The sequence below is a fragment of the Haliaeetus albicilla genome, chromosome 3 (assembly GCF_947461875.1).
Source record: "Haliaeetus albicilla chromosome 3, bHalAlb1.1, whole genome shotgun sequence".
In the NCBI taxonomy this organism is placed as follows: domain Eukaryota; kingdom Metazoa; phylum Chordata; class Aves; order Accipitriformes; family Accipitridae; genus Haliaeetus; species Haliaeetus albicilla.
This window is the reverse complement of record NC_091485.1, coordinates 39714023-39741746: the sequence shown is the minus strand read 5'-3', so window position 1 is coordinate 39741746 and position 27724 is coordinate 39714023. Positions and strand designations below refer to the sequence as shown.

At 35.4% G+C, this 27724-nt stretch overlaps 1 protein-coding gene across 10 annotated transcripts in view; it reads right to left on the bottom strand.

The window, feature by feature from the left end:
* CSPP1 (centrosome and spindle pole associated protein 1) overlaps nucleotides 1–27724 on the bottom strand; it is a 66839-nt gene that overhangs the window by 11344 nt on the left and 27771 nt on the right. For 7 of the 10 annotated variants that reach the window (XM_069779477.1, XM_069779475.1, XM_069779472.1 and 4 more), the window contains 16 exons: nucleotides 26431–26524; nucleotides 25398–25455; nucleotides 22244–22416; nucleotides 21183–21301; nucleotides 19429–19507; nucleotides 18976–19096; nucleotides 16941–17088; nucleotides 14449–14601; nucleotides 11993–12105; nucleotides 10741–10890; nucleotides 9367–9513; nucleotides 8437–8541; nucleotides 7273–7339; nucleotides 5721–5841; nucleotides 4902–5047; nucleotides 4212–4352 (listed from right to left, as the gene is read on the bottom strand). In XM_069779477.1, coding sequence (XP_069635578.1) covers nucleotides 4212–4352; nucleotides 4902–5047; nucleotides 5721–5841; nucleotides 7273–7339; nucleotides 8437–8541; nucleotides 9367–9513; nucleotides 10741–10890; nucleotides 11993–12105; nucleotides 14449–14601; nucleotides 16941–17088; nucleotides 18976–19096; nucleotides 19429–19507; nucleotides 21183–21301; nucleotides 22244–22416; nucleotides 25398–25455; nucleotides 26431–26524 — 1935 coding nt within the window. The remainder of the gene's footprint in view (nucleotides 1–4211; nucleotides 4353–4901; nucleotides 5048–5720; nucleotides 5842–7272; nucleotides 7340–8436; nucleotides 8542–9366; nucleotides 9514–10740; nucleotides 10891–11992; nucleotides 12106–14448; nucleotides 14602–16940; nucleotides 17089–18975; nucleotides 19097–19428; nucleotides 19508–21182; nucleotides 21302–22243; nucleotides 22417–25397; nucleotides 25456–26430; nucleotides 26525–27724) is intronic. The other 3 variants (XM_069779480.1, XM_069779481.1, XM_069779473.1) reach the window with 2 other exon arrangements.

Below are 27724 nucleotides of genomic sequence, written 5' to 3'. Positions count from 1 at the left end.
CGTTTATTCTGCTTTCCTTACATCAATTTAAGTAGAATCAGAGAAATAAAACAGAATTTGGTAGTATATTATTTCTAAGAACATTGAGCATGTGCAAGCCCTTCTTAAGGCTGGATTCATCAGTCTCTCCCAAAGAGCAAACATACTTTTCATATTAGAACTATATTATTCATCACTAATAAAAATCAACTGTTTCCCATCTTGTTCAAAAACAGATTTGTTATCCAGCAAAAGGAAGCATAACTATTTTTGTGGCTATCAAAAATCAGGTTTTTTAAGAAGATTTAATCATACTTCATTAAATGCTAAAATTGCACTAAATTGTGCTGAATTCTGAAAAAGTTCTCTATACTGCAACAGTCAGAACTACTTTTGTGCTACGTTTACAACAATATTGTAAACTCTTGTTATAGAAAGGTCATGTCCAAATGTTGACTGAATAATGTAAAAAACATCAATTTGTGGGAAGGCAGCATGCTTTAAGTCATCAGAGCAACACATTAGGGCACAAAAGGTTGCTGCATGAATACTTGGTTTCTCTCTTTTACCCTCTTATGTTTCATTTGTTGATACCCTAAGATCTTTATTATTTGAATTACTGCATCTTAATATCCAGCCACACAGCTAGCAAGAAATGTTTGTTTCATCATGTTCTGCACACTGCTGAATCCTAATGCAGCTGGAACACAGTACTGAGAAAACACACCAGGTAAAGTAACTTCAGATGAAAAGGCATTTAAACAGAAACCTACTTTCCAAAGTGCACCCAAGAACTCAAAGTTGACAGCCTTCTTACTATAATAAAGATGACCCTCCCTTCCCTAGCATAAATATTTTGGTTTTCTTGCTGTCATCTTCACATACTAAAATTTACACGTCATATTTTTCTTTTATAAAAATATTTGTGAATTAAAAAAAAAAGTGGAAGTTAATGATATTCAGCATCCCAGTGGTTGCTAGTGCTAAACTGCAACACTTTAAACTCCATCTGAACTCCACAGCTAGGACACAAAAAACCCCAATAATGGAGAGAAATCTCTCTAATTTATCATTTTTTGTTTAAACTTGCTATGAACTAAGTAGAAAAACAAACCCATACTGTATCAAATTTCAAAAATTAGAGAGCTAAAAATGAATTACTTCTTCCATGATTAGGGATCACCTGAGCCATGTATTTCCTGACCCCACTTTGGGTTTTGTCATTATTTTTAGTGGTCTATCAAGAGCTAGACAGAGGGAGTCAGGAGTCTTATTTATATGTAGTGAAGCTAAACATTACAACAGTTCTGTAGTTAAAACTCATGGATACTCAAAAAAATATTTATTCTGTATTCCAGATATCTGTTTGCCGGAACAAGTTACTCTTCATATTTGGTTTAAGTCTTCAAATAAAATATTTATTAAGATAGTTTTTATTTCTTGCATCTCTGTCTAGCAAACTTATTCAGCGTGCAGCTCACCTTCTGTCTAGCATCAAAAACCATAGCACACAGGCTGTCGCTCCTCCTGGACTGACAACCAGCTCATTCCTGATATATTACTCCAGTCAAGCAGAGCCCAGCACTGCAGCGAAACAACATCAAACCTGCTCCTGCACCTTTCCCTCCTATCCCCCAAAATAATAATCATCCAGAAGTCTGCAAAAAAGACTGCCTTACAGGGACACAGAAAGCATTTAAAAAATTGGGACATTTAAAAAAATCATTACTTTCTCAAGTTATAGTTCTACTAATAGTCCCCATATTTCTCTTTTACATAAAGAGAAAAAAAAAAAAAAGAAAGAAAAAGCATATCAGGGGGAAAACAGTCTATAAAGCATGTAAGGTAAAGAACACTTAACATCTAGTGTGGGAAAACAGGTAAGCCTTTGCCACTACAGCCTATAACATGACATTTCATCCACAGTACAAAAATACATATTATTTTAATTCATCTTTCTTTCCGCCTTAAATCAGACAATAAAACCACTCATCTATTTTCAGTGAGGGGAAGATGATGAACTTGTCTCCGAGGAGAATAAACTGGAAGTAGAGATACATGGCAACTAATTAATCCTCTTGCTCAGTACACAGTGACAGACTATAAAGTTAAATGATGTTGTAATGCAGTAGGAGAGAGGAAGAGAGAGGAAAGACTGCTCAAGGATCCTCTATAAGCATCAGTGGAAAAATGTTTTAAAAGTCAGCTGCTTATCTACCAACTAATCTAAATTGTCCAAGGAAATGCCTCTTTAGGTTGTCACCGTGTAAGCCTGCATTATCCATTTAGCATTAGCATATGGCTAAAATGACTGCTTGTCCTCAAAATTAATGAAAAAAGGCAAATTTGCTTTCTAGCTGGTGGAGGTTCCTCTCCAGACAACATTAAGTTAAAGCCTTCTCAGACTGGCCTACTGAAAAATATTCTAATGGAGGAAAAACAAAACAAACCCCCACACAGATCTCAGTTGAAGCTGGTGAAATATTATTCACCATTTCAGTCAATTTCAAAGGGGAATACTGAAGACAACCCTATACATTCCATTTAGGCTTTAAATGACATTCAAGAGATTGTAATTAAAACAGAAAGTAGTATAGATATGCTTATTTGCAACTGCGATGTTATGTTATCCGTAAGCAATATTGCACACATTGCTTGAACACCAACACATCTGTCAAAGATGGAATAGGAATCATTTTTAACAGTCACCAGGGTACCAAACAAAACACCCTACAAGTAACCGTCACCCTTCACATCTTGGTATCAATTTTGTTAATATTGCTCACATATGGGTCTATTAACAGGTAACACAAACGAGCCTCAAAGCATTTCCATTGGTAAGAGGCGGCATTCAGTTTTTCTAAAGCAGTATGGAAAGGTGTAACTATTTTCCTTTCGTATATGTTTGGGGTTTTTTGTGCCAAACTTTCACCTGATCTCTAAGGCTAAAAACAGTCTAAGGAGCAATCTGAAATTCTATGGGGTGTCTGTGGCAAAGGGGAGGAGCAAACAGGGGTGGCCTCTGTGAGAAGATGCCAGGGGCTGCCCTGTGCCAGGCACAGCCGGTACCACAACAGACCCACCGCATGACACAGCTGAGCCCATCAGCCAAGCTTGCAGTGCCTCTGTGAAAACATATTTAAGAAAGGGCAAAACAAAGCACAGCAGTGAGAAGTGAGGACAAAGGTGTGAGAAGCAGCCCTGCAGCCCCTGAGGTCAGAGGACGAGGAGGTGCCCCAGGTGCCAGAGCAGACAGAGATTACCCTGCAGCCTCTGGAGGAGACCATGGTGGTGCAGAGGGAAAGGTGCAAAAAGACAGGAGCAGCAGAGAGAAACGGCTGTGTACTGACCGTAATACATCCACCCACCCACCTGTCCCACCTTATGCCACTCATTGCATCGTTGAAGGGACCGAGCGTAACCCCTGGGGTGGTACCAAGGAAGGGGAGCAGGGGCATCAGGAGTGAAGGAGTGAAGTTGGGCCTGGGGAAGGGGGCAGGAAAGATGTGGGTTTAATGTTTGTCTTTTTGTTTCCCACTACTCAAAAATCAGTAATTAAATATTTATTTAAATTGATAAGAAACTAGGTTAATTTTCCCCAAGTGGAGTCTGTTTTGCCTGCAACAGCAGTTGGTAAGCAATCTCCCTGTCTGTACTTCGGCCAGCAAGCTTTCTTCTCCCTGTTTCCCCTATCTCACCAAGGGGCACGAGTGAGGGGACATGAGCAGGCGAGCAGCTGGGTGGGAGTTTGGCTGCTAGCCAAGGCTAACCCACCACAGAAATAAAGTTACTTTCTCTTCAAAATTTAGTTAGGCCAGTCTGAATTACAGAGACAAACACTGTTCCAAAAATTTGTATCTTGCACTCAAAATTGAGTTATTTGTATAGTTGCAACTGTAACTTTTGGAAGGGTTGAATTAACTCATATTTTTAAGTAACATCTAAAATAACTTGATATACTGCTCTTTCATGACTGTTCATAAAAGATATCTGAATGAACATTACATTCAGGGAACCAAAGAGAAACAGTCACAGTAATTAAAAAAAAAAAAAGCATTCAATTATTTTACACTTTACATTATGACAGAATTTCAGCATTCTGATGTTTTACTGTTTTGTACTGCAGTGAACTTGAAAGGAGAAAAACTAGAGCTGGTGTTTTTTAATTCTTACTAAATTCAAAACAAATAAACAAAAATCATTGAAATTGTCTCAGACCATTCATTCCTTACCTTCTGTTTCTCTCCTCATTCTCATTCTGTCAAGTTTCTTCTGCTGCTCCCTCAACAGTGCCTGCTGTTGAATCTCTAGAGTCTGGTCATCTTTTGGAGGATCAGGATACATGTGCCTCAAGCCCATACACGTTTCAGAATCTAGAGCAAAGATACAAAATTTAAATTTTTCCCTAAACTCATGTTTCTGAAAAACATTTTTAAAAAACTAGCTACAAAGTCATAAAAATATTAAAAATAATCATAATGGCCAAGAGGATGAGCCACTTTAGCAATGATTTTACAATTTTACTATATTAAAAAAATATTTTTTCTGGTAAATGAGAAACAGGAAGTTACACAGAATCATATTTTATTGGTGGGTAAAAATATCAAATTCACTCTACTTTCAGTAACATCATAATATCAAAGGCATAAGAAGTTTAAGCAGCAAGGACTGGAAGCTAAGTGAGTGCTCAAATGATAACTCAGCATTACAATGCCACGAACTGTGTGCACTTGAAGAAATGGCCACACAGAGAGATGTGCACACATACAAAATGCTGTCCACAGAGTATGTTGTATATGGGCAGTAGCTGTGAAGAGGCTGATTTTTATTTTTGTCTTTAAATCCTGGATGGCATGGAAGATGGAGGAAAAGAAGAGATGTTTCGCTACCTTTCTTCATCAATATCAAGAAGATCTACCTGCCTTTGTATTTAAGTTCATTAAATTCCCAGATATTCTGTATATTGACAGGATCTTGTGCCTCCTTTGATGAAGGTCGCCTTACTGGAGCCTGCAGACGAAGCCTGGCCATCTCAAATATGTCCTTTGGATTCTTCTCTCTCCTCCTGCTTGACAAGTTTGTAAAACAAGCAGAATATAATTTAACACTGTAACATTAATGAGTTGGATGGAAATACAATATTGATAAAGCAGGAAAATAAATTTGAAAGTAATGACACTGCAAATTGTGTTATAAAAAGGGATAACTTACTTAAATCAAAAAAGCCCTCAGACTTTACGGAGTGGAACTAAGACTGATGATCTGATGAGTCTTTTCCAACTAATTGGTATGATTAACTAATACATTTTGGAAGTAAACCAAATATTTTAAACAAAAAGGGTATGTTTTTCAATAAGAAAGAAAGTACTACCACAGCACTATGCTATTCATAAGCATTTTCATCAGCAGTAGTATTGCAGCTTACAGGCACAAATTATGTCCTAGGAAAAAAGGTAATGAGATAAAATTCTGCCTTAGACATCTGTTTTGGACTACCCTCCAAGACAGTATTGCAACTTCCAATCTTACCAGTACAGCCTTTCTTACACTAAACTTTAGTATGATTCTTTGAAAAACCCCATACACATTAGAAAAAAAGAAGAACATTTTATATACAAGTTCTATCTTTATATTTTCATTTCACTCATGTATATTAGCCAACTAATACTAGCTACTAATACACAGTAGCTTTGAGTTCCTGTGCAAAATCTAACTTTTAAAACTGAAGATGAAATTCTTACCGTGTAATCGGTACATCATCATCACTGGCCACATTTAGCAACTGTTCCTGCAGTCGCCTCTCTTCACTACGAAGCTGTTTCCTCATCTCTGATAATTCATTTATCACATTCTTTCTTTCCTCTGTAGTTTAACACAAATAATTTAAAAATAAAGAGTGTCAAAGACACTTTTCTGCCTACCTCATAAATGTAAGGTGAAAAAAAAAAAAAGAGATAATGAACTGTTAATTAAAACAAGGATGATACAAACACAAGAATTGCAGCATTTTATACACTAGAAATTAGGCCAGAGCTTGTATTTTGAGACAGCACAAGGACCAGACCCCCTGAACAGCAGAAAGCATCCAAACTTCAATTAAAGTGTTTCGCTGTATTTAAAAAAGGAAAAGCTGTGAAACACCAGCAAGTGGACGTTGCCAGTAAATAGCCTTTTTCTGAAATTAGCAAATCTACACAGTCCTCAGAGTCCCAGAGGCAGATGACAAGAACTGAGGTGGCATCAGCAAGCACACGACCTCATTTCGTTTCCCGACTCAAAAGTAGGCTGTCTGCTCAGTGCACTCTCTTAAGTGTTCAAGAGTTCCAACTTTAACACTTATTTTTAGTACGTGCTTATGTTGACTTTTTAGACCTACTTTGGGTCTAAGCTGTTTTTTTGTGCTCAGGACAACATTCCTCCACAAGTTAAAACAGTTTCAAAAATTCCTTATTTTCCAAATAACACACTTAATAATTTGGTATTTTACTGACTTTTAGTCTGAGTCCAGAACCTAGCAGGCAAGGATGTTTTACTTGCTTAAATACTCAAACAGAAGATGTAGTTCATGTCTTTCTGAGTCAATCGATTTCCAAGAGCTGCATTAAGAACCACTCTGCCTTCCATTTAGTGGAAGAGCCGTAACTCCCCAGAATGGACCCAGGTACTGACTGCTGGAGTTTAGCATTTGTAGGACATCATTTACTGTTACATCCCATGTGTTGTTTCTTTTATACGTGTAAAAAAGAATCAGAAAAAATAGTGCTTTCCACCCACATATTGCCAAGATAACCAATATATAAAGAGCAAAGGAGATCCTCCCAGCATGTCTGAATTTTAAAACCACCAGTGAAATCTAAGAGGAAGAAGCAGAGGATTAGGCAGAATAACAAAGGAAAGTAGAATTTTAGAGTTAGGACTGCAGTGCTCACTACACATTGTTGGTCTAATCCATTACTCAGCCAATACAAAACTCTCCCATTTTGCAGTGTTCTGGTCACAGTGGTCACCAGTGCCCTGACTGAAAGATCCAGCACTTCCCATGCAGACTATTCCATTATCAGAGTTTTTAGAAAAAAATATTTCCTGATGAAGACACATAATAAATGCATTTTTCTTTTGTATTAATACTTCAGACATACCATACTAATACACTGATAATATTAAGACAGAGAGAGCACCCACATAGAAATGCAAACTTTGTAAGACTATTCCTTTGCAGGCAAGAAAGAGAACCGTAACTGAGAACAATTTCGTTGTAATAGAAAGCAAGCTTGCAGCAAAAACGATACCTACCAAATGCACGTAACTGATTTCTTCTAGCAGGGACAGGTGGAGAAGGAACCCTTGGTTGCGGAGGATCCTAGTAATCATAATGGATATGAAATGTTAATATGTCAAAGAAAGAAAATATAGCAGACATAAGTACATTTTATTTCCTTATTTTATGTCCAATTTATGTTAACTACCACTACTACTGGAAGACAGATTAGTAACCTTAGAGGTTATTAATGCCTAAGGGTTTTTAAATCTGACCTTTAAATGCATAATCCAAATTACTAAAATAATACCTATAACACACTATTCAGAGATCAAGACAAAGCTATACCAAGTACTGCAAAGACACAGAAATAAACTGACCTTCCTCCAGAGTATGCTTTACATTTAAGGAAAGCAATAGTTTTAAATAAGGTTTAAAGTCTTACTTAAAACATTTTCTGAAACTGCACTATATTTTGCCAAATTATCATTTTCATGGCAAATTCATTTTTTAAATTTTTAGCCCAGTTCACACAGACAGTTGGTAAAAAAACATTTCTAACAAAAAGTCAGAAGTGTAGCCAGAGATTCAAATATCATAGATGATTATTTAATCTACTCTTCACAGGACAAATTTATTTAAAAAAAAAAATTGTCCCAGGGAAGAGTAAATCAAATGGAAATGAGTGGTCTCGGGACCACTACTGTAACTCATTCGTGATGCAAAGAAGAAAGTGAAGTGTATTAGGAGTTATACACTTTTTGTAGCTTCAAAAACATTAAGATAAAACAATAATGTCTGTAGCTAGGAATCAACATTAAACTTCATGCCTGAGCAAAGTTCTTCTCTGAGTGAACACAATGAGTTGTTATATTAGATGTAAACTTTCTTATCCTAAACCTTGAGATCGCTAGACCTTGGTAAGCTGGACAGAGTATCTACACTCAAAAATGAGGTGCTTATCTCTACAGAAAATATACATGCAGAAAAAAATTAAAATACACACCCCACACACAATTTCAATACTTTGAATAAAATTGAACAATAAATCTCAGAGCTGTAAGACTGGCTAACATAAAGACTGTCTCCTGTTATTTGTGGTATCCCAGTAATAACTGGCAAACATTAAAAACCTGGTAGGATTTCATACACTGCACTGTCTTAAATAAATCAGTAAATGTTGACTATAAAAATCATACTTGTGTATAGTAAGACATATGGCTCTCAGAAGAGGGAATCCTTTCTTCTTTTCTTATTGATTTGTTCTGAAGAGCAGGAATGATGGGAGAAGGCTGCCTTGAAAACTGCGAGGAGGAAAGCAAGACTGAAACTATGTTCCTATAGATTCTGAATAAAGTATTATTTTGGACAGAAAGAGCTTGGCTAATATTTTTCATTTGACAGAAAAATGCTTTTGCTTATCTTATTTGAATTATTCTTGTATTTAATTTGCTTTCAACTGCATAAAATTACTGCCAAAATTATTTCATGTGATTTTATTTTCTACCTATAGTAATTTTAATATCTTTTTTCTATGTAGTTTTTAAAATTTATGCTCAAGTTACATATCTTTTTTTTTTCCTCTAGACACTTCCATGGCATCTTGTCCATTTTAGAGGAGCGACATGTAGACATTTCTAGAAGAGAAAGAGTTCTATAATTTACTTAGATTTTCTCCATCAGAATTCTATCTGATGGACTGCTTACATCATTCCAGGTCAAAAGAAAATAATTAAATTACAAAGAACACCGTTGTTAAAGATGAACAGTCCTCCAGTCCTCTAAATTATATAAGCTTATTTTTATTTGTATTTGGACCTCAGGAAAAGCAGGCCATGGTACTTCACAGCAGATATAAAAATCAACTATAGAGTGCAGCTTGCTCTTACTTGTTTTTACTATTTTTTTTAACACAAATTTGATCAGCAAGATAAGTTTCCACTGTAGTATATCTGATTTTTCAATCAGCTGTTCTCTGTGTGTCCACTAAGTGTACCATAGCTTGATAAACTAAGAGGTGAACAACACTAAAGGTAGAGGTCTAAGAAATCATGCAATTTCTTTAAAACTCAGTTATTTGTAAAAGTTAGGAAGAAGTATTTGTATCTTAGAAAGTCACTGAAGCATACCATCTTCTTTTCCTCTTCCATCTTTTCTTTCTCAAAATATTGTCTAAGTTGTTCGTTTTGCTTTTCTTCTTTTTCTTTTCTTCTTTTTTCTGCCTCTTTTTGCCTCTCTTCATCTAATCGAATTATTTCTTTATTTTTTAATCTTCGCTGTAACATAAACATTATTAGTACACAAAAAAGACTCGACATTATTAAAGTTTTGCTTTGTTTTTCTTCGAGAAGTTAAAATTACACATCAAAGTGATTAGTATGAAATGAAAAGCGTATTTCATTAGGCTAACTTCAAACATTCAAATTAAAAACTATGCCATGCAAATATTAAACATCTGCAGTCCTGGCTCTGCTAACATCATTTAAATCATTTAACAGAATTCCTAATAACTTCAGTAAACACCAGTTTGTGTCCCCAGATCTGCTGCCAGTTACGGCTAAACTGTAGGAGTCATTTCCAAAAATTCAGATTCAAAGAAAACATACACACATGCACCACCTATCAGAAGCACACTGAGAAAATTATCATCCAGTCTCAATCTTAGTCTTGTGTCTGTGAAAAGCGATGATACCAGTTAGCTTCCTACTCTATACTAGACCAGTTCTATTAGCGAGAAGACAGGACTCATCCAGCTAACTTGCTCATACTTGAGAAGAGAATCTAGAATATAAGCCAAGTGTTCTGTCTTAGAAATCTTCAAGTCCTACATCCTGAACTGATCTTTCATAGTCCTGCAGGGTACTGAAAGGTTTTTCCATCTCTGATGGCCTTGTGTCCTTTTCCTACAATTATTTAAGATATTCTGAGTTATGCAATTTCATTCAATTTTCCAAACCTGATAAATAAAGCTTTTGGGTTAGAATTAAATCACAAGTTTACCTCCATGAAAAGTATTCATTAGATTTGCTTGGAATTCTTTCAAAACAAGCAGTTCTTATCTCAAAGACAAATCCTGACCAATTAAAAAAAAGGCTTTACGAAATCTTCCTGTATAGCTACATCCAGAATACAAATAATTCCATGAGCTAGATTTAAGAGGCTAACAAAAAAAAAAAGTTTTGTTTTTAAATTCACCAATGTGACAAAGCTTTTTATTGGTCTCACAATTTTTTTTAAAAGGAGAGCACCACTGTCAATTATAAAAAGATACAAATTTTCTTAAAAGAGTTAACAGTACTTCAAGTAGTAGCATACCATAAAGAGTTAGAAGCATGTGCTAGTTAATACAATTTTCTACCTGTCCTCTGACTAATGTAGACCCTTTTAAAAACAAAAGACCAATTCACAGAACACTTCTCAGTTTACCTTCTTAATCTAGAGGACAAATATTACAAAGGGTTACTTTAGGATGGAAAAAAAGTCAAGGTATCAAAATACTACACCTCCTCCTCTTTCTTTCTTTTCTCTTCTTGTTCATCTTCATATGCTTTTTGAATTCTCATCCTCTGTTCAGCTAGTCGTTTTTCTTCTTTTTCTTCTTCCATTCTAAGTTTTTCTCGCTCTGCTTCTTCCCTACGTCTCTTTTCTTCAATCTGGAAAATAAAGCAAAGAAGTATTGACCTGTCAATAGCCAGCAATAATCTGATGAAAATTTACCACCATGATCTTCTATGGACTTTTGCAGTACCTACCTGCACAATCAAAGATTGTATGGAGCAACTGAAAGAATTCTAGGGCCAGTCTTACATTTCAGCTTCAGAATTCCTTTAAAATCAGATGATATTTTACTATTTCTTCTTGGCCACTATTTACTGAGCCACCCTCCAGTAAGAACACTAATTATAAATGCTGCTAATAAAACCTGAATATTTCCTAACACTTACTCTACTCCGGATGAGCCAGAATTACATTTTTCGTCACTGATTAAATAATGGAAGATGGGAAACCAAAACAAAAAAGACATAGCAATTATCTTTTTCCTTTCCACAATTATAATATTTTTAGACACAGTGCTGACTTACTGAAGCCAAAGGTCTGCCCATTCTTTATTCTTTTTGGCAGCACTATACATGGAAAAAAAAACTTCATCTTTTCTTTTTAAGAGATCTATATCAAACCACTGCATGACATTTGTACTCTTTTAAGTTATCTAGGATTTCCTTGATATTGATATTTAATTAAATTGATACTTAACTGTTGTGGCATAAGATTATACGCGAAGTATTATGGACAGAAGCCAGAAGCTGGTAGAAGAACAATCACGTTTTATATACCCATCAATAAATAACTACACTATTATTGTCTCACTGATCACCATTTCATTCTGATGAACATGCATTTGTAACACATAGACATCCAAGGGCAAACATCTTTGTTTCTTCACATATTTATGTATGCAAACTTGTACTGTATGCACAGTTTTAGAACTCAATACTGTATTTAGAGAGCTGTACTTAGGAAAAAAAAGACAGAATCTAGATTAATGAAGCCAACTATTAATAGCATCACTTTTATAGGCATTTCTTACATAAGGCAAAATCTGAGAGACTCAAGAGCTCTTAGTATACCTCTTGTATACAGAATTGGCTATGATTGGATAAGGTCTTTGGTCAGCAGTATCTGATGATTTACTTTGACTGTAATCTCTCTTTTTAAAGTTTATTTAACTAGACAATAACTGGTGTGCGTATTCACCTGTAGACGAAGAAAGTTCTTGTATGACTCCTGTCGCTTAAGATGCTGTGGAGATGGTGGTTCACCGAACACATTACCTCGAGCAAAAGGAGAGGTCTGTGCAAATGTAAAACCTAAAGGGGCAGCAGGGTGGGGGGGTAAAGATAAAAATCAAAGCAAATTTAAGACAGAAAGCCAGAGTGAAGAAGCAGGAATCTGAGATACTTGTTTCAAAAGGTAGTTTATGACAGCCATAATTCAAGGCTATTGCTGAAAGCAATAGCTGGGATTAAAAGTTCTTATGTTGTCTGCCTAGAACACCATCAGGTTTTAACTGCTCAACAAATAATGTCCAAGCAAGTTGTTTTTTTACAAAGTAACGCCTATAAAAGTCATATATTCTACTGTCCAATCTACAGTTTAGTATCTAAAAATGTTATCTGTAAGTTAATTAGAATAGCAATGATTTTACATCTCATAACTTTACTGCTTGCAATTACTCTGGCTTAGCACATGTAGTTCTGTTCTTTAGGTTTCCTCACTCTTTAAAACCAGAACATCCTAACAGAACAAATATTTAGGTAAAATAGCAATGGATGCTACAAAAAACAAAGCTCAAAACTGGCAAATAAAATTCTAAGCAGTCAGAAAATTGAATTCTGCCAGTATAAGATGCCTTCCATACTATGAAGTTTGAAGCATCAGGTCTCCTTTAGCCCTGAATTAGGAATGCATCATAACCATACAGTCCCAAAAGCTCTAGATAGGAGGATTAACTCAGATACCACACAGAACAGGTTTTGCAGAACAGGATCCCTACAGGAAGCAGAGGAGGAAGGAAGTAAAGCAAAACTAGAGTAAGTTGTGTTAACTTTTCAGCTGACACAGCATGTTCTTCATTCATATCACGTCTGCTCCAAAGGACAGTGCCTCAAGGATGTACAAGAGCAATAGCTCCACTGAACTGAGATGAACACAGCTGTAGCTGTTCTCATGTCCCCCCTTACATTTTCCTACATGGTGCTGTACCACCTAAGTCAGATGAAAATAGAAATAACACATACACTTATTCCCATAGGAATGCATGTGCTTACTGCTACAGCCTAGCCTTAGAAGCATGTGCTTGCATACCAAGGAGTACACTTTGAGGTTAGTGTTATTTTTCCTTACATGGAGTCACTGTTTGAATGCTTCCAAAATATAACTAAATTTACATGTGGCTCTTTCAGGATGGATTTACTTCATACAGATATATTCCATGCAAAAAAACCAGAATTAGGTTTATATACCATTTGAAAGGCATGGACACGAGACAGAAAGTTACTGTGGAATGTATCAAGGAATGAACTTACTGTGTGCCGACTACTATCCTGCAAGTTCCTCTTTTAATGGGGTGGTATAAAAAAAAGAACGCACAAACAAACAAAACAAAAACCAAAAGAACAGAACCACCAAAACCTACACAAAGCCACTTTACTGCCTGACTAATCAAATGGAACGTGCAAGACTATAAAAGTTCCCATCACTGATCTGCACCATGTCCTGATACCAAAGTAAGTGATCTAACCAGGGGGCAGTTTGCTGTTGTGCATTACTTCATTGGCCTTGCCTGTTTCACTTCTTACTAAATGCTTAAATATACACTGTACTAGGGATAAAGAGCAAGAGGGGGGACAGAAGGAACAACAACAACAACAAATTATTCTACAGCCAGTGGCCAGGACACTGAATTGCAATTGCGTGAAGTAGATCCATGCCCCAAATACCATGTAATTCTTTATACAGAAGTGCAACAGTTCAGACATGAGAAAGAAAAGCGGCATCTAAGCTGAGTTGAGGAGACCGCCAGTGATCCTGGCCTTTGCCCATCCCAGACTAGGGGCAGGTCTGGAGTACCACAGCTCTCTCATTCAGATGTCTCACAAAACGTAAGAAGAGAAAGATCCATTAGTTTTTAAATAGGAAAATAAAATAAAATCCCTAAAACCTGGAGGCAGTGCACAGGGCTGCATACGTACCCAATTTACTTGTAACTTTTTAGAATTTGTTAACCTAGTTATTGTACCAATTTCATCTTAACCTGTAACGTGATACATCTGCAGACCCTCCTCCTCCTTTTATTCCACCTTCTCTCCTACTATACAGTTGTATTTTACTGTGTCATTTAAAAGCAAAACAAATATGTATGAAGATTTGATTAGATAAGACTGAACCCAGAAAACTAATATACTGATCCTGATTGTTCAGTGCTAAAACAGTTACTAGTTATCACTACTGACAAGACAGATAAGAACATACATTTTCAGTACACACAGTGACAGCAGTGAAGAAGTTTGGGAAAGAAGCATGATACTGACTTCACAGGTAGAGAGCACTAACACTATCATAGGACTACTAGAAAGGAGTAAAGAAACTAGAGAATTTTGATCACTAAGACCTATAAATAATTAGAGCTGTAATACAGTATTCTTAAAAACCTGCTATTTTATTTGTAGATGCTTCTGTGTTCTCAGGTCTTGGGGAAGCCAAACTTAGGTCAACAGATACAATAGCCCTTTTATCTTCATATAGTCTTGCCTCTGGATTATGATATGCATCTTCGTTTTGCTTGTGCATCATATTCAAGTCCGCTAAAGGAAAGGGGAAATAACTGTTTATTTATAATATTTTATTCTCATAAAAGGCACGTTCACCATAGATTCTCAAAAATACAGGGATTTTTGAGCAGAGTCCACTTTTACTGGGCATACTAATTATGGGAACAAAAAATATAGGACAAGAATATAGGACCTATAGGTGAAATACTAGTCATTAGGAATTCACTGATTAAAAGATTTACTTTGTGGGTTTTCTTTTGTCAGGAATGATTCTTCACAGCAAACCTCCCCTCTTCCCCACCCAAAAATGCTATAGAATGGAAAGATAAAGAGCTCAAAGACAAAAATGACTGACAAGTCTGTGTTGACAAGCATGTATTTAGAAACCACCCCTTCTTCTATTTCCTTAAAGCTGTAAAATACTTTTGAGTTTAGTTTTGGTATTTTAAATACTGAATCTCTATTTGATTACCATTAAGGGTGATAAGCACAACTGAACCATTAAAGTGTATTTTGGTCTTCATGTCTTTAGTAATAATCCAGGTGCAGATTTCTGTATGTAAACCAAACAATGTCATTCAACGTTTTCACCAAAATTTACATGGTGCCTCTCAGTTACCATAAAAATCCTGATCAGTGTTAATTTCAGCTCATTTTGAAGTGTTACCAAACTATACCTAGAAAGCTAGTTTCAAAACAAAAAAGTACTACACAGTTTTCAGATTATCTTTTAGAATAGTTTCTGATAATTATGAATAACTGTAGTCATTTAAGCCCATAGATTCCAAGAACTTTAAATTACATCCCTCTCTGTAAAGCTGCCTTTGCCATACATCAGAGTGTCAAAAGCTATTTACAGACTTTTTCAGGAGGATGAAAAGACAAGTCACACTGCATAAAAAAGAGGCATGGCAGAAAGCATGTTATGTTTCATGACATTTGACTCATAACTTATCCCTCATGCTGCTAAACTATGGTGGGAAAAATAACTTTACATGTGTAATTCAGGAAAACAAGCTAAGGAACTTCTTTCGCGTGGTTCCTCATTTACAGAGATAAGCTTCTGAGCAGGAGATAAGCTTCTCAGCAGGTATATGCAGAGCTCAGGCTAATACAACACACCTACATTTTCCTCTGACCTACTCTACTCTCACCATTGTAAATCCTAGAGAAAGAAGCCAGACACTTAAATGCAGTGCCTAAAGTTAGGCAGTGTGAACACCTCTATCTGCTCTGGGGATAAACACAAGCTTGGATCCTCAACACAAGCTTCTAAACTTATTATTTGGGCCCACAACCTTTAAAAAGCATTTAGACTTTACTCCCTACCTTCAAACTACACTATGAATTTAGCCATATGTCACTCAGGTATCATAAAATTGAAACTGATTATTTATATAAAAAATGTTATCCAGTAACTGTTCCATGCTTTGAAAATTCTCATATTTTATTACCGGGAGACATATTTTTAAAAGCTAATCAGAATTCAACATCATCTTCCAATAACAAGAAAATAAATTTGTTTTACATTAGAAATCAGTAATTATAAAATTGTAAGACTCACTCACTCAGATGCGCAAGAATGAAGAGAGCTTGCACAGGTCAAGATTTTTAAATATACAAATCTAATTGTGCCTAGTGAGTACTGTTTTTATTTTAGATAAACTACTCCTGCAGGGTTCACTAGGAACAAGGATCAGGAATTTGAGTTTTAACCTTACATCTATCTCCGATTTACTGCAGGGGTGGATGAACAACTTGCCCGGATCATAGCTATCTCCATGCTCACTACTCCCATCTTGTATAAAACAGCACTTAGAAAAAAATAAACCTTAAAAAACATTACTGCTGACTGCTATTTATATAGCCATTTACAAGCAGTGTTACTTGGGGAAATTTAAATATTCCACTTAGCTTTATATATATAAATTCAAACATGCTTCCATTTTCCATGTCACAAGTAGAGATTTCTAAGCCTAGAAGTTATTTTAAAAAAGAAAAACAATTAAAAAAACCTGTTCCTGGAAAATGTTTAAATAAAAGTCTTCACAACAGACTTTAGCACAACTGTATTGAAGATGATTCTAACAGCTTGTTTTCCTCCTTCTCCCTTTGTTACCATGTTGTGTCTTCATTTATAGTTGACACATCCTTTCTCATTTTGTTCAAATTGTACTCTTTGAATGATTCTACAGAAATCAAAATTACTCACTTAAATATTCCTTGAGTACATCTGCTTGAAACAAGTATATCTATTTGTCAATAAAGGGCTACCAGTGTTACAAAACAAGGAATAACATCTGAATAGAGCCCGTACGAGAGCAAGAAAACATCAATCTTGAAAAGACAACCCATAATTTTGGCAAACATACTTATCAGATTTCCTTTTGCATCTCTGAGAGGAGCACCACCACCACCTTTTCCCCAGGGATTGTAATTCCTCATTTCTGCTTCTAACTTGGCTTCATAGCGTTCCTTCTCCTCTCTCTCTTGTCTGCGCCGTTCCTCTCTCTCTCTTATCTAAAAAACCAAGCCAGTTGCATGAAAATATCTCATTAAGTATAATTTTAATAAAAAGTTAACGGAGCAAGCTGAATGCTATCATTACCCATTCCCCCCCTCTACATCAAGCAAATTGCAAACATTTCACTTCCTATACTGCAGACAGCGCATTGAATACTGTTGTCAAAATGTGCATGTCCAGTTGTACATAATCACAGAGAAACATACAGATTCACATTATAAGACTTCCAAGTTCCAGAAATGTTCACATCCAACACTTGCAGTACATCAAAAGTCCCATAACTTTGGTCTTTGATACAGAATGTTATACTGCCTGGAAATTAAACAGGCAAAATTCTACAATATTATAGCACTTGCTTCTCTCAATCGGGTACATTTTGTTTAACCAAAACTTAGACTAGAGATGACATGAGATAAAGAAAGACTCCTAACAATAAATGCCTTAATAGAATGCTACACAATTCTGTAACCATTCATGAAATAGTTTTCTGCAGTAATACATGACGATGTATGTAAATAATGCAGAACTGTTCATATGGTTTGTTCTTCCTTTTCTTCAAAATCAGGTTAAATTTATATAACTAAATCTCCTAATAACTTAATGTAGCATTTATAAAGAGAACAGCTATTTAAAAAATCCCATCTTCTATTCAAATCTTTTAAAACATTAGCTACCATTTATGTAGCTTAAACGTATTAAACTATTTTTCTTAAGTTTGTTTCTTCTGTGCATTAGATAAAAATTTCCCTTTATCAAGTAGTCAGACAATTCTTAAGAGATATAATGAGTCAGCACAAAGACCCATCTAGCCCCTTTGACTGTTTACAAAAATGGTCACAGTCAGGTTTGTCTACAGGAAAAAAAAGCAGAATACTTTCCGTTTACTTTCAACCATAAGCAGCATAACAACTTTGAAACACTGTATCATGCCACATTCATTAGACCTTTACGTCAAATTGTGCAGTCTCTCACCTGGCAAGATAAAATTTATACTTAAGACTATAGTGAGAAAATGCCTTCAGAGAAGTGTAAGTGCAATATCAGACACTATTCCTAAATGTTTATTTTATTCTTAATTTGACCTTGATTGGCAGCCTCTCCTTTATGCACAATCATAATTAGAACTAGACTATTTTTATAGCAATTATTTACCTCCACTGAAGAAATACATAAAGAAGAATAAGGTAAGAAAATGTTAGTGCCACTGAACTAGGTTCTAGCAAAATCTCTTGTGAAATAACATATCTTATCACAGTCAAGTACATTTTATAAATATAAATGCCCACAAGGTGCAGCAGCAAAAGGCCACTAAAATGAATAGGGGACTAGGACGTCTACTGGAAGACAGGAGACTCAAGAAATTTGTCTAGTCTATCAAAAGTCTATCAAAAAGGAAGCTGAAAAGAGATAAGACACCACCTACAAACACACTGGAAGTAAACATTAGGGAAGCTTTTGAATTAGTATCCAAACGATCATGAAGAACTTACTGAAATTAGAGTGTTCCTAATTATTATAGCAATAATGTTCAAAAGCAATCTTTCAATAGGAATATCAAAGCAATAGAACTCATTGCTTTTAAGATGCAGGTTCTTATGTTTATGAAAATAATTATGTGAAACTCCATGCCTGGAACTAATCTGTTTGGTGTCAGAGGCTCTGCCTCTGACAAAAAATTGAAGAGCTTATTGTCCACCTGAAGAGCTAAAATAAGCTAAAGCAGGGTCAGAGGAATGGGAGGAAGGAAGTGATGAAGAGAGGGAGAGTTAAGAAAGCTTTTTACTTGTAAACTAAAGAAACATCTTTGAAAGAGTACTACAGTTACAACCATAATATATTAAAAAGTAAAAAAAGAAACCATCAGAAGCTTTATCACTCAGTACCTGCTGTTGTAATTCTTGTTGATAAGACAATGTTGCCTCTTTGGAAGGCTTTATTTTTTCTTCAGAAAATACTCCTATGCTTCTTTGTCTGTCTCCTGTATTCCTCTGTCCAATGTTACTTCTGAATTAAAAAACCACACATATAAAAGGAAAACATCGTAGGGTCCAGAGGGGTTTAAAAAAAATAAAATAAAAATAAAATCCCTGCCTGAAATATTTAAGAGCTGTTGTTTTCCACAGCCTGACAGTTTATAATCTCAAACATTTTCATAAATCCATATAAAAATAGGAGTTCACTGAATTATTGTTTAGATAGAAATTCTTAATTAGAAGTTTGAAGAGTTGTCTAACACATTATTTCAAAGGCATATCCATTTTTAGCAAAATACTCCCAACATGAAAAGTGCATCAATACAGATAAAAACAAAGAATACAAATATAGCTAATACTTACACAGATTTCTCTACTGGGTCTTGGCCTAAAGGAGGATCCAGGTTAGGTGTGGGTTGCACTCCCACCATACCTGTACCATCTATACAGTAAAAAAAATTACTATTTTAAATTTTGAATGCTCAGATATAAACATTTACCGCTACTTAAAAGAACAGAACTCACTGCTCAAACTCTGTGACTGCTGAATTACAAACAGGACTCTCAACTTCTATAACAAACTTAGCTAATCCTTAATGCCCTCTAAAGCAAGAAACACAATGCCAAAGTTCAAACTGATTTCTTAAATTCAACTAAATCCCTTTAAAATTTACAAATGTCTTCATTAACATATTCCACAATGAACTAACAAAAAGAAATAACTCGCTTAATGTAACACTTGTCCTCATGCTTTCCAAATGCATCCTCTATTGTGAGGAGAGCCCCATTGCCTCCTGCAGAAATGCAGTGTATTTGGCATCTGTACTCTTACTGAAATAGGACCTGCAGCACTCTGCCACAGCAGGGCTTAAAATTACTGTGCATACTACTGCTTGTGTTCAAGACAGTAAGAGATGCATCTCTAAAACAATTTCACACTTTCAAATTTTAAGCACTAGCAATATTCCAACTTACGTTGTCTTAAAGCTTGTTGTCACAACTCTCATATGTGAATTTTAAGTATTAGTTTCTTTAATACTCTAAACTGTAAGCCACTTTACCCTACAGGTTATATTGATACAAGGGTAAAAAAAAAAAAAAAAAAAGAAAAAAAAACATGTAACACCAAAATAAAACACAACCCACCCCCCCCCACCAAACAACCCCCCCAGAAACCCCCAAACTTCTGTGAGTTGAAACTGTGCTCTGAAAATAAGCTTACAAAGAAAAGGTAAAAAAGGTGCCTGGAACTTAAATAAAATAAAATAAAATTAAAATAAAAATAAAAGATTAAAAAATAAATTAAAAAAACAACTAAAAACAACCTTTCTCAAACCATAAGCTATTACATTTCAAGATGGGGAGAAATTTACACTGGAGAAAAAAAAAAAAAAGGAAACTAAAAACTTTTGCTCTTAAATCTCTAGTGTTCCTGAAATTCCACAGTGGATACAAATCTCATTCAACCAACCAGTAAAAGAGTTATTATTGTAAAGATTTTTTTCTCCTTTATTTTAACTTTTCTATAAAGGTAGCACAACAACTTTTTTAAAGTATTTCTGTTTTTTCCTCTAAAAAAGCAAAAAAAGAAAAAACCAAACACCACACAATCCAGTCCCTCACCACACACATCACAGTTGTTTCACTCATGAAATCATCACGAAGCAGTCAAAGAGTAGAAATAAAAGTTAGTAAAACAAAAAAGTTTGATTACTTCATACAGATCCTTTAAAAATATTTAAAATTATATTTGAAATTGTAACAACACCTAAACATGTAATCAATTATAATATGATTTAAGCAATTTTAGAAAATAATGTTTTGATTATCAAAACCATAAAGAAAATTATCTGGGAGGAGTAATGGCTAAGTAGCTGAGACTAGAGCTTGTTCAAGCAATGAACAAGACTTCTGGAAGCCATAGCCCCTTTTGCAGTTGGAGAAAACTACTTCACCCAAAACCAGTATTGGAAAAAAGCCTACTCTTCATTCAATATACATCTAAGCAATGGGTTTAAATTACTGTTACTAGTTCTACATTATTCATCATTTAACTAGATTAAAAGCAATCATCTGAATCACTCTATCAACCAATCCACCTAAAATCATCAACTTACAATATGCAAGATTGGGATCCAAAGGATTCCTAACCCCGTAAAAGTAATATGCGTCATCATAAGGTGTTCTATAATTGTCTGTCAAAATTGGTGGTGGAGGCGGTGGCATCGGTGCAAGCCTTAAGGAAAAAAGCAACACAATTTTTTGGTTTGTTGTACAACTGAAAAGAGATCACCAAAAGAAAGAAAAAAAAAATCACCAAAAGAAAGAAAAAAAAAATCACCAAAAGAAAGAAAAACACCAAAAGGAAAAAAAAACCACCAAAAGAAAAAAAATTCACTACATGGAAAAATCCAGATTTATTCAGCCCAAGACCTATCAGTGCCATGCAGGAACAAGATACAGTAAGTCTCAGTAGGGAATTAACCTTCCCTTAGGGAGTAGTACATGAACCCACACTATTCCAGAGATTTAAAGAACACAAACCAAGCACACCTTCTTTAACTTGTTCAGTTAATGATACTTACTGGTTACATCAGTAACAGTAAATAACACAAGCCAAGGATTAGTCTCTGGTCAAAGGGCAAGTGGCACAGCACAGCTTCAGCCACATGCCTGAAGCTCCTTCTCTCTCCCTAAACAGATTAGTCTCACAGTTTAGTGGAAGCTGTCCTTGCCTACACTGTATTCTTGAGCTTAGCCCTGAGACATGGCTTAATTGATAGGGGCCAAACTCATACTATACCAGCCTTCTAACAATATGGACATTGCTGGGCATATGCCCCAAGCATCCTCGCAACAAGGTTCAATATTACAGGCACGGACATCATTCCTACAGCACAACCCTTATCCTGCACAAACATCCTCTAAGAAAGAGCTGTCTTCATAGATAACCCAGCCTTCCCAGATTTTTAAAAAAAAAAACTGTGAAGAAATAGACAGTAAAAGTTTATTTCAGTGCAAAGTAGTTTAGTTTTCTGTTAATTGTCAAAATATTATTTCTACCTTCACTGGTTCCTTGGAGAAGGATTGATAGCACCACTGAGCTCTACCTTAGCAGTAATAACAGGCTTAACAACAATCTTATTTAATATGCAAAATTAACATGACGGTGAAGCACCTAGGAGCTGCTATTTCACCAAGAGTGCTGGCTAGCCCCCTGTGAAAGTCTTCATTCACTGGAGATGCTGGAGGGACGGGCACTGGAGTTTGGAAAGCCACCCTAGGCCTTTCAGGAGGTACTTTCTCTTCAGCAGCTCGTGCTGTCAAGCCAAACTGCTTCAATCTATTTGGCTGAAGAAAAAAATAGAAAAAGAGAGAGGAAAAAAGTGAAAACAGTTACCTTGTTATTACTAGGAAATATTCTGAACCTTCATTTAGGTCTCATTAAACACTTGAATGGGTCCCAACTAGCTGTTCAAATTTCTAGTAATTGCATTTTTTTTCTCCTGAGGAATTACTGGAAATCTAATACTACAAGGAAATCTAGCATATTTATTACAGATTTACAAAATCCAACCTCTACAGCAGGTTTCAGGAAGTATATGGTTCTAGTTATTGTCCAGAAAAAAAAAGAAGTGTTTCCACAGTTGCCTGTAGTACAGGTTATCTACAGCTGCCAGTTTCCTACACAAACAGTATTCTCATATTATGCATAGGAAAAGTTTCTGAAATCCCTCCCCCTGCCGCAAGATGAAAATAGCTCATAATCAGTAAAAACTAAAACCAACCACATACTGAGACTTTTTCCAATAAACATTTCCTTGCAAAAAAATTTTTTTAAGTTTCTTTATTAAATTTTTCAACCACAACAACTACAAAATTTTAGGGTTTTTTTTTTTTAAATAAATGTATCAAATGTTTATTGATAACTGGCAGCCTCAGAAGAAAGGCAAAGGCAAAGGCAACATGCAAATAACGCAAAGGCATGCAAGTCCATTTCAGAACTATCTTACCACACCCAGAAAGCCCTTGCACCAGCTGCTATGCGTTAGTATTTTAATGTTTGTTTAAATGAGTCAATATAATAGAAGACCAGAAAAAAAATCATACTTTGTCTCAGTAAAACAGAATTTGTTTCTGAATTTACTGGTCCTAACATTGTAGTGCTTCAGTTAACATGCATTCAGACGAAGTAATACCAGCAACCAGCTAAATATTAAATATCTAACAGCAAACCATATACCCTACAATATAGAAGTATTTCAGCAAAATATTAAATGTTTACCTCCTCATCACTTAGCTGCAAGACAGTATATACAAGGCAGTTAGTACTCACCAATCATGAACTACAGCATTAAGATTAAAATTCTCAAAATCTAGTAGACATGCATATTTGTTTATAACATTTAACTTCAAATTTCTAGATGTGAATACAAAATTAGATAATAGATATGAGCTACAGCAATTGAAAATTATAAAGCAGTCTACAGACTTTTTTTTTTAACTTGTCTTTTCAAATCCAGTGTCTTGAGCAGGAGAACATTTAAAACAGCCTTTCTTACTAACAAGTTTAATGTGAACTGCTCCAAAGTGCCCCAGATTTCAGCTCTGTAGCTAATTTCAAATGTGACTATGGTACTCAGTTCATCCTGGGGATTGTGTTATTTTAAACAAGAAGTATATACAACAGTCTACATTTACAGATTCTTAATCAGGCATTGCTATTTAACCAACCTGTAATTAATCAAGAAATCCACCTAATTAGAATCCCTCCCCAGGAGGCAATTTAAAGCTAACAGTGACTGAAGCTTAATGAACATAGCAATTCTACTTAATTGAAGGCTTTCAGCTAAATTAACGGTTTTAAAACATTATACGTGCCCTAGACTTGCTCTGGATATAATTTTGTTCCTATAACAGGCACTTTTTAGTCTCTGAGATGCATAGCGTATATAGAGTGCTGCAGCACAGCATGCTTCTGCCTAGTCAGCTTTGATTAGACAAAACTGTTTACACCAACCTTACACCCTGCTGTGCCAAAAGAGCTGGCATCCTCTGCTCAGTTTTCTTCTTTTCCTGCCTGGCTCCCAGCTGTACACTCCATCCCTCTCCCTTTCACCATCTGAATTCCTGATCAGCCAACTGACCTCTCCAAGTCAACTAAAGCAGCAAAAAAAGATTTAGATTTTTGCCAGCTAACCAAGCTGAATCAGTTCGCAGAAGGGATCAAACAAGCACCACAGATACTTTAAGCAGAGAAGGTAGGAACATGCAGCCAGACCACTTGTCAGTGTTCTCCCTCCCCATTTAGGAGTAAGAATTTTGATTCAGCTTCATTGCTTATCTACACGCATTCTCAGTCTCCTGCCTCACATGCTGACTAATAGCATCTTACAGCTATTCATTCATCTTCATTTTCTAAAAAATAAGAGCTCCTTTCACCTCTGCTGAACTCTCCAGAAATGGCACAAGTTTCTTTCTGTGTTGTAGCCTCCCCCAAAAAACAGCACCCTGGTAACTGGTTAAATTAATAACCAGTTTATTCTTGCTTGAGAAAGTTACCCATCCTACATGTCCAACAGCAGATCTCTACTGCACCCAAGATACAATGGCTTCGGGCACTTAGCAAACACACATGCAAATCATACTTGTTCTGTGACAATCAGTCTGCTACCAACGTTACTAGTGCTGACAATCTACTCCTTCATACATGCTAATCAAAATTCTTAGTACAATAATCACCTTAGAAAGGAAGTAGAGACAGTAGTAACTCTGCATTAAGTCTTACAAGCAACACAATGTTAAATATCTGGCTTTTTACAAAATCATTATAAAAATGCTTGTAATGCTGAACACTACATTTGATAGTTAAAAAAGAATTACAAATTGGAAATTAAAAATTGCTACAATAAGATCAACTTGGCTGCAAAAGAACTGGATTTTTTTTTTAACTGACAAAGAGCAAAAACTTCTGTAGCATACTTTGCATTCCCAAAGAAAAGTTACTAATGCATGCATGTACAGGCTACCACTGGACACTAAGTATTTTTTCCATTATACTCACTGCTTGTACAAAATTTCCACTTGGTTACAGCAATCAAAAAAGGTTGATAACTTCCATGAAAATATCCTCCTCTTAAGCTGAAAGCACGTCTAATGAGTTACAGCCTTATCATCCTTGGCTTCAATTTTATTCTATACTAATGCCCATTAGAAAAAAACACAACATTTATCATTCTGTAAAAGCCCTACAGAGTTTTGTGACTGGGCAACCACAGTGTACATGTAATAAAAAAAGTCTATATAGGTGAAAGAAAGTCCAAGTTCCTTACCTTCTTTTCTGGGTCTTGAGCTCCAGAAGCAGCAACTGAGAGCTCAAGTTCCTTCTCACTGTTTTTGTTTCAAAAAAGAAAAAAGAAAAAAAAAAAAAAAAATCAGAGAGCGGTAACAACTATACTCATTCTTTCAAAGCACAGACCTCACAACCCTGTAGTTAAAATAACTCTGAAAATACAGGGTAACAGAAGACGTGATTTCACTTGATTTCTTCTGGGGCCAAGAAAGAAGGGCACTATATTATTTGTAAACAAACAGAATTCTCAAGAAGTATCTGGCTATCCTCTAGGCCACCTAATTCCAACTACCATAAAAGGACAAAGCACTACATTGCTTTTTACTACAATCTTTCAGGACATTTCTTAAAAATTGATCTTTATTCACATTACAACAAGAAGTTTATAATAAACAAATTGAAATGAATCATTCAAAAGTACAGCAATAAGTACTATATTGTAATTTCAGGGCTGAGACTTGGTCAGCATGTACAATTTTTCATCGCAGTGAAACCATCAATAGTAACTTATTTCTAATTCCTTATCCCTTCACTAATATCACTGTGTGTTTTTATGTATCCATACTATCATTCAGCAGGCACCTACTAATAGGTAAGCAAGAAATTTATATTTTATTATTCTGCATAAGCCGGATGGTCAAGTGCTTTGAAAGTGAGAGGTCACTTTCCTAAATTGCAGGGCAAAACAAGATGCGTTTTCAACTTTGCAAAGTAATTAGACAATCCTCTACCAGCAAGAGGGATAACTTCAGTTAAAGCTTCTTTAACCTTAAGAAAGCAAAAATAAATTTTTTTTAATGAAAAAAAAAATGTTTTTTCCTTTATTCCATTGAAAGCTGGTGAATTTGTTTATTAAAAACTAAAGCTCTCATGCCAACAAGTTTAACTGGATGCAATATTACCTAGCTAGCTGGAATTCCTTAGTTATGAAAATTATTCTTACCACACTGAATTAATAAAATTCCTTTAAATTTCAGCCATTATCTTTTAAAAATACTGTAACTTTCCATTACCGTCTCTTATTTCGCTGTTGCTCAGCCATCTGTTCTATTAGTTCTTGCCTGTATTTCTCTTTTTTCCTTTGGAGAAGTTCCCGGTCCTGACCACCTAATAGAAATGACCACACATTTGCGTAAATGCTCCACAAAATACACAAAAGGTACTGGACAAAACCATCAGATTTCAGTCAATTTAAAACAAACACAACAGAGTATATGATCTGGGAATGTGCATAAGAACACTGGATCTTTACTGAATGAAAAAAAATCTAGTTTTAATATGCAGTTTGTTTGGAGTATGATGATCAAAACTACTAAAATTTTCATTATTATTTTCCTAGTTTGCCTAGTTTTGTATAGTCAGGAAGCTACAAATTTCAAAGCTAACTGATACAACAGCATCTGAAAAAAGTTACTTAAATTTTATATTTTTTTTTCTCTAATGCTCAACTAAGGAAGATACACTATAGCACTCCAAAACTATGAGGCACCACTCTGAATAAAAATGAAAGTTAAAGCTGAAAAGAGTCAAACCCACAGGAAGGAAAGCAAATTGCTCCACTTTTAGGATGGTTCCCATGACTACTAAGAATTAGCAAAGTATTGGCAGATATGTATATGTAAAAGGAAACAGTGATAACATCTCACATGGATTTTAAGGAACGCAAAAAACTTCCAACACAAAGTCACTGTGGATCTCCAGTGAAGTAGACCTGAACAACGAAGTGAAGGAAGCTGCAAAGTAACTTAAAAAAAGAAACCCACAGCCAAAAAGCAAGTAACCAAACAACAACAAAAAAACCCCCATGATGCGCAACCAACTGGACTGACTGAATTTTTTATTCAATTATTGTGCTGGGACTGTGAAGTAACCAAAACATGCAAGATAACATCATAGTTTGTGACTTTGGGGGAGTCTGAAATCACTTCTCATTTCCAAAAATTTCACGTTTTAATTTACTTAATCTTTATACAACAGTTCACAAATAGCCTTCTCCTAACCAGGACTGCTAGGAATACAGATTCAAAACTTTGCGTACTCAAGTCACTACAAATGAGATGACTGAACAGATCAGAGAGACTGACCATTACAACACCACTGTTTTAATGCTGCCTTTAAACAGTGCCAAAAAATTGACCTGCCACTTACAGCACTGAAGATCAGGTAAGTTGAAATGTAAAAATAAACAGAAATTATTCTGACAACTCTTGGTCCAATTTTCCACAATTCAAACCTAGCTTGCCTTCAAAGGCTCCTATCTGAAGAACTACTACAGTTCTTTTATTCTTGCCTTGTAATTTTCTGAAT